At 39.4% G+C, this 7,754-nt stretch overlaps 1 protein-coding gene across 2 annotated transcripts; it reads left to right on the top strand.

Annotated features, from left to right (window-relative positions):
- The first annotated feature begins 628 nt into the window (after positions 1-628).
- LOC117555699 lies at positions 629-6,846 on the top strand. Of its 2 annotated transcripts, XM_034230655.1 has the most exons (21): positions 629-687; positions 774-832; positions 907-993; positions 1,075-1,196; positions 1,290-1,430; positions 1,563-1,640; positions 1,727-1,894; positions 2,159-2,261; positions 2,699-2,919; positions 3,334-3,490; positions 3,574-3,785; positions 3,868-3,982; positions 4,056-4,255; positions 4,352-4,466; positions 4,545-4,714; positions 4,794-4,888; positions 5,369-5,499; positions 5,916-6,105; positions 6,255-6,390; positions 6,504-6,600; positions 6,739-6,846. In XM_034230655.1, the coding sequence occupies exons 1-21, from the start codon at positions 665-667 to the stop codon at positions 6,813-6,815; spliced, it is 2,697 nt and encodes an 898-aa protein (XP_034086546.1). In that variant the 5' UTR covers positions 629-664; the 3' UTR covers positions 6,816-6,846. The 2 variants fall into 2 exon arrangements, 1 of the variants encoding a protein (XP_034086546.1); XR_004570437.1 differs by lacking the exons at positions 6,504-6,600; positions 6,739-6,846 and having other exon boundaries at positions 4,840-4,924; positions 6,255-6,327.
- The last annotated feature ends 908 nt before the right edge of the window (positions 6,847-7,754 follow it).

Genomic DNA, 7,754 nt, shown 5'->3' with positions numbered 1-7,754 from the left:
AGGAGTGATGTTTTTAATGACCATGAACTGCAACGGCCCTTATTAAGGTTTAGCTGGGGACTTTGCAGTGGTAAGAGAAGTAGCCTATTCAGATATTTTACTTAAGTAAAAGTTCTTATACTACACAGTACAAATACTCTCTCTGATACAAGTAAATGTCCTGCATTAGAAACGTTACTTAAGTAAAAGTAAGTGAGTATATCAGCAAAATGTATAGTGTTTAAACGTAAAAGTATATGCAAAGAAACATACCAAATATATAAAATTGTTCAAAACAAATAAGTAAATTAACTTAATGCTCATGCCAAATACTTACTAATCTCTAAACTGGGTAGCTGATTAACAGATGTAGCTGTTCTCACTCATTTATAACTTCATCCGACTGCTTTGGCCATGCTTCAGTATTATTGCTTCAGCTTCTTTTTTAATGAAAGATATTTCTATACTCCTCCCCACTCAGTCTGCCATTCTGCTTCCTTCAATGCCCTAAATGTTGGGATTCCCTTCAGACTAGATTACACACACAGGCCTGCTCAATCACTTCATCAGGCAGTAATGTGTTCCACCTGTGTGTGGTTATATCTGCTGAGCAGGACCCTCCCTCATCAACTTCATTTAAAAAGTGCAAAAACCAGGGACCTTCACCAGTCTCCCAACTCTTGCCATGGGTTGTTTAGCTGGATTGGGGTTTGTAGTTTTGTTTTTTTATGTATATATTTTAAATTAAGGTTTATTTTTCTTTATACATTTAAAACATATTCAATTTTTTTCAGGTGGTTCATTCTCCTTGTAGCAGTTGTTAACATTGATGCACAAAATAAGTCCCCAATAAGTACGTTTTTGTCATTTTGTGATATTTTTCAACACACTTGTGTGCTGCTATCTAATATAAATGTTTAATCCCAGAGATAAACTCTAAATGCCTTGGAAACTTGCTGCGTGTGGATGTCAGTCGACTTGGAGGAAGTTTTCTTGAAGTGTCCGCTGTCATAAGTAAGCTGACATTTCAAGTATATGGCTTTTTCTTAACTTAATCTAACTTTTAATTCAAACCTTTCTTGTTTGTTTCCTCAGATAACTCTTCAATCATCCTCACGCCAAGTTTATCTTCTAAGTGTGGCTTCACCATCAAGAAAGACCACCAGGGAAACGCTGTGATTTATGCCTCCATCCAAAACTGTTTTGCTCGAAATGTGGTAAAAACGACTGAATGCTAGTTTGTGACGCAGCACCAAATGTTTCTTTTGACCTGGCAATTCATTTTGAGACTTGTTTCCATGTGTTTTTAGGATGATAAAGCATTCACAACAAAACTAGGTCTGCGGCTACAATCTGACAATGTGGTAGACAAGTTTTACCTGGTGGAAGAAACTTGCTACTACTCTCCCTGGGCCTCCCGGGAAATTATCTGTAAACCCAACTACATGGAGGCAAGTGAACGCAGCATGGCATGTTCCCGTCTAGATGATTAGTGGCCTGATCCCTCGTATAAGTGTCAAGGCCGGTACATTTCATGTCACTGCAGAGATTGATTATCACTTATGGAGTGGCCTCATTTCTAGGTGTCTGTGAAAAAAGCAGCTCCAAATGATTATAACCTGCCTGCATACCCCGACTCGGATCCCCGAAAGGCTGCTGAGGTAAGATTGGCTAATTTTGCCTTTTTATTTTTATTTTCTTATTCTAGAAACATCTTGTATGTAATGTCTTGATATTTGCCTCACAGCAACCCATGGACGCAGGCTTCAGAATCGCCACAGTGGTGTTCTTCACTCCTGAGGAGAGGGTCATGCAGGTGGACGAAGCCCAGAGAAATGGTTATGGGATCTCAAGCACTCCTACCAGGCTGGTTCTGCGAAGCCCAAATCCTTCACGTGAAACATACACCAAGGATGTAAGTGGACTGCAGTTCACTGAGATTCAAACAACTCTCACTTGATATCTTTCCCCTCAGGCAGACTTGTTAAATCACTTGCAGCCCATTAGGTACTTGCTTAGATACAGACTGCCTTTCAAAAGGATTACTTTGTCTGGAATCTAGTTGGCACTCTTAACTCAGTGAGTTCTTATTTATAACCCCCCATATTTTTAGGAGGGAAATTATTATGTTACCACAGTATGCATTTACATCCACATGTTGTGTAATCTCCCCCCACAGGTAGCAGGTGTGCCGATGACTGTGCTCAGCACCTCGATTATATTTGAGAAGACGAAGCTGACGACGCAACTTTATGCAGGAGCCGCTTGTCCTCAAGCTCAGGGTAATGTAAAGAGACTCACTGATGTCATGTCTTCTAGTGTTTTTCACTGGGAATTTGGGGCACTTTTTACTGTCAGGAATTTAAAAAAACATCTGCCAGTATTATTTCTGATTCCAGCATTTTTTAAATATCAAACTTTTCTAAAAATGGAGCCAAAATGATCTTCCCCACCAGAATTTGTATCCAGGAAGAAATGCTTTATTTATTTAAATGACACTTTAAGGATGTGTTACTGTATGTGGCTGTAAAAGTGCTACATTCATAATTTGAATTCTCCTTTTTCAGATTGTTTAAATAAAATACGACTGATTAACCATTTGTTCAGTCAAAATGTTTTGAGAATTTCACTATTTCTGAAACGTTGGTCCTTTTCCTTAAATCTTTCCATGTTAGACCTTTCTTTAAATGCTGTATTTATTAACTTTTTTGGTGTACAGGTGGGGTTTTCTTTACTGAAACCTCAATCCGCTGGTTCCTGCCGAGGCGTATTGACCCTCTGATTTACTCGAAACACTTCAGACTGTTGGAGGCGAACATGGGCGTTGATGGGAGGAAGCTCGAAGCTACCGAGATGTCGGCCAGAAACTATTCCCTGACTCTCGATGACCTTTACGTCATTGTTGAAATTCCTATTGGGGCTGCTGGTTGCCACATCAAGGTTAGATAAAACAATTTCGTCCATAAATTTACGAGGTCGTTTCAGTCATGCATGCAGCTACTGTATGCAAAAAAAAAAAATCTGAAATACTACAAAAGGGCAAAATGTAGATGTTTATATTTACTGGATCTAAAGAATTTCTCAACAGTGGAGAAATCGGCGTAGTTAAATGGTACATTCAAGTCATTTTAGACTTTAGAGACACAGTTTAACAAGCAATCACACTTTGTTGTTTCATGGAAAATAAAACTACTGAAATCCTGTTGGTATGTACAAATGTAAAGGATCGTGTGAGTATGTTTGACTGTTGCAACATCTAGTGCTTCATTGTTTGACACATTTCCCTTTTTCTTTTAATCTGTAGATGATAATGTTATTCAGGAAACGCCTTACTTAGGATGTTTGTTTATGCAGAGTCATGCCCTGGATGGTCAGTACTTCACTTCTTATATGATTGAGCTGATGCTTGAGTTGCTCTGGACTGAAGACAACACTAATGAGGACACGAGATACAAAGCGTTCCTCCCTGTGGAGACCCCCCTTCAGCTTCAACCTCCACAAGTCATTGACGGTGAGTCATATTATCTTGGTACTCATGCTACTTTCTTTACATAAATTGCAACTTGCCTTAATTTCTTCATTTTTGACCTACAGCCACTGTTCCCAAGGAGATGATGTTTAAGGTGTTGATTGGGCTGGTGGGCTTTGATGTAATGCTAAAGAACATCAGCTCCCCCTCTGAGGTTTTGTCCTTGGCCGACTGCATTGCCAGAGGCTTTAAAGTCTTTGACCAAATGTCCCCTAACGGCTGCTCCAAGGTCTATACTGTTGAAGTGCCCTTCACGGACCGTGTCGTAGGACAAAGGGTGAGCCTTACACTCAACGTGGGAAATGTAATCAATTTTGTTTTGTTTTTGTCAGCTAATAACTATCGGTTTCCCCCAACAGAAAGAAATGGGGGTTACAATTTACATTCTTCATCTGACCTTTGGCTTCCTGGTCCTGCCAAAGCATGCTCCATTTACTGCCACTGCTTATCTGAGAGCTAAACTGGAAGACATAGGTCTGTACCCATGGATAAGAGGAATTCATAACAAAACGAGCAGTTGTTTCAAAGTATTTTCCTCTCTTTTCAGCTCTTCCCTCTGTCTCAGGTAGCTGTGGTGATAAGAATTTCTATGTCCTCGTGAAATACGGGACCAAAGGATTCAACTTTCAGACCATAATGGGAAAACGAATGCTGACCGGGAGCCTGGCTCAGCAGTACGGCATCATGGGCAACGACACACATTTCAGTTTGATTGTACCAATTTCTGCAGCTGATGCTACGGTCGAGGTATGACTCTTAACCAAAGTTTTAAATGTGCAGGGATTTGTCAAGATTATAGTCCTCTTTTTAAATCATAATATATTGTTTCTGAAAACTTCTCAGGCTGTTGAGCTGTCATCCATCAAGAGCAGACTGGATGTGACTCTGAGATATCCGAAGACCAACAAAACTATTCAAGTCTTCTCCTTGGCTTGCAACTTCATCACAAAGCTGATTGGTTTGTTAAAGAGAATACGTTTTTTTTTATGTAGGCTTGAATCTCCAATGCATACAAATGTCTGATCGTCTTTTTCAGAGTGTTTCCCTAATGGGACCATCACGGCTATAGCTATAACCCTGGAGTCTGTTCCCAGTCTGAACCCCCGACGGCTCACCCTCAGAGACCCCGTCTGTAGCCCCACATACAGCAACGACCAGTACGCATATTTTGTCTTCACTGCAAACTCCTGTGGGACGACCAGAAAGGTAAAGCATGCTGCTGAACAGCTTGCTGATTGCGGTAGGATTCAAACTGAGAAAATACTTATTTCAATTATTTTCTTAGTTTTTCCCCAATATGATGCTGTATGAGAATGAAATCTCCATCACAGATGAACTTGAATTGGGAAAGCTGTCACAGTCGAAGGAGCCGGAGTTTGAGTGAGTATCTCGAGACTTGGAATCACCAAACTGAAGGTTGGATGATTAATTTACTATCAAAGTTGTTGCTTGGAAGATTAATTAACAAAAAGTGCTTCCGGTTTTCTAAATGTCAGCTTTTTAATGCTTTCTGTTTGTCTTAACATGATAAACTTCAGGTCATGGGGTTTTAGACTTTTGGTCAGAAAATAAAAAATCTCAGCTTGGACATTATTAAAAAAATAATCTGGGTTTTGTAGCCGTAAACATTCATGTTCACCATTATGTAAACTGACAGTCTGACGCCAAATTTAAAAACAAATACAGATAATTTATAGGCCAACCATGTGACAAAACTTAGAACTTTAAAGACTCTTAAATGGTATTTTCCTTATCAGAAGTCAACTGGTACGCCATGGTGCAATCCCAGATGTTAACGGTGCCAAATGGTAACAATTGAACAGTTCTAAGTGTTCCCACTTAAGAGTGTTCCTCTTTCAGGCTTAAGGTGTTCTGTTTCTATGACATCAACACAAACCAGGCTATTGGCTTCAACACCCGACCTCGCAGGAGTGAACCGTACGCTGACGATGCACAAGGCGAGATGCAGGTTGAAATGAGAGTTGCTTTGGGTAAAGAAAATTCTTCATGCCTTGTTTGGTTTGTTTTTGTCTTGCATGCTTGCTAAGGATTAGATAAAAAAATGTAAGCATTTGGAAACCCTCCCAAAGCTAGAAACTGGGGAAATAAGAGTTCTTTCATGTCAACACGTTGAAAAAGTTTAATGCAAAGAGATAGGATAACACTTTCTATCAAAATGCAGGATTTTGGGTAACTTGGAAACAGTTCATATGAACGTAGTTGCTTTAAGTAATTGGAATGTTTTTTTCATAAAGTTAAACCAATGAACTGAGTTGGCACCTGGGATGTTGACTACATCCAAGTTAAACTCTTTTGCATTATGCACCTTAATGTGCTGTGTACAGGATGTTTCTATTCCTGTCTGAATCCTTAATAATTTGGGCTAACATATTCTGCTTCACTTCAGACGACTCCTACAGTATGTTTCAGCGCGTTGAGGACAATCCCATCACAAAGTACCTACAACAGCCGCTGTATTTCGAGGTGCAACTGATGGGATCTTACAACCCTAAAGTATCTCTTGAGCTGGCATACTGCTGGGCGACGCTGGAGGAGGACAAGATATCCCTCCCTCGACGGGACCTCATTGTTAACGGGTAACTTGTATATATTTCTTTATTTTTTCTTGTCCCAATTAACTGTTTGTCAAACTGTACAAAAGGGATGGTTTAAAATCATAGGGTGCTCATTTTGTAGACTTTAGGACATCTTTACCCAAATAAAATAACTTTTTTTTCTCCATCAGTTGTGCAAACTCAAGGGACCCAGTGATCTTCCACTCTGTTTTGCCTAAGGGCAGAGTTCATTATCCTTCCAACGTCAAACGGTTTGAGGTCCCGATGTTTGCCTTTGCTGAAGACAAGGATAACTTGAACCGCCAGGTACTATCAGTCATAAGAATAAATAGTCTTGTTTTTTCTTTTTTGATGTTCAGATTTTGGAAAAAAAAGTATGCTGTCTATAACAAACCCTTAAATATGTTCATATCTTGTAGGTCTTTGTCCACTGTGAGGTGGTCATCTGTGATGTTAGAAATCCAGTGGATGCAGCTTGCAATGTGCAGTGTTCAGACCAGGACAACACGATGAAGGGTATGCTCTCATACATGCTGATTTCATTATCCAGTAGTGTACGATAAGGTATACACGTGTTTGCTCAAATTATAAAATGGGACAATGGCTTTTGAATAAAGGTTTTTTTTTTTTTTTTTTTTTTTTTCTCTCCCACAGGTCAAAAACTTGCCGTTTCAGATTACCCTGGTTTCAAACACGTAACTTCAGGACCAATCAATATAATGAGCCCCTAAACAAAGTCCTAATAAAATATTTTAAAAATAATTCACACTTGTAGTGTTTTCTTTGAAATATTGGAGGTTTTTTTCATCTATAGTTATGGGCAGTGCTTGAATTGGAATAAAAAAAGGTGCAAGTCAATTTATTTATACAGCCCCAAAGTCATAGTATATCCTATAATGCTGGTGGGTTTGTCTCTTTACTGTATATTTTACAAAGACTCACTACTTAAACAAAATGACTCAGGGTGCATCTGAGATTAGAGGGGGTGCAGTGGTAAAGTGCTATTTTTATAAATGGGGAGTGGTCCGGGGGCACGCTCCCCCGGGAAGATCTTTTTTTTAATTAATATTGACGTTAAATGCATCAATCTGGTGCACTTTGAGAGCAAAATGAGGAGATATATGGATACCTCTCAACATCCATATGAAACGACTAAACGGATTTACTTCTTCTTTATGGATATAAAAGAAAGACACGTCGGCCGGCGGCTGAGTACCGGCATTTTATTGAGCACCGGCACCTTGCCGGTAGCCTACTCAGTAAGAAGTGCCGGTACCAGATGGGTAAAAATCAGAAGTGCCGGAACTGCGTACCGGTGAGTACTGGCCAATTCAAGCACTGGTTATGGGGAGGTCCAAACTGATTCTCCGTTCCAATTCCGAATCACATATATTTAAATGTAGTATACTGTACAGCAACTGCCTGTGTACTGTTTCATGCAATAGGCATACAATACAGACATACTGCTTCATCATAACATTGCACCTTGAACTTTAGTCTCCTGAGGCTTGAAAAATACCTTTCCAAAAGTGTGCCATATTTTACTATTCATATTCTTGTTGAAACACAAAATGCCTAATTTATGCATTTGTTGGAGACTGCCTGGATTGAGCATTTAAAAATATATAATTTCATTTGTATTTTGATACTGAAAGACACTAAATTGAAAC

The sequence above is a fragment of the Gymnodraco acuticeps genome, unplaced genomic scaffold (genome assembly GCF_902827175.1).
Source record: "Gymnodraco acuticeps unplaced genomic scaffold, fGymAcu1.1, whole genome shotgun sequence".
In the NCBI taxonomy this organism is placed as follows: Eukaryota; Metazoa; Chordata; class Actinopteri; order Perciformes; family Bathydraconidae; genus Gymnodraco; species Gymnodraco acuticeps.
This window is presented reverse-complemented; position numbering and strand designations above follow the sequence as displayed.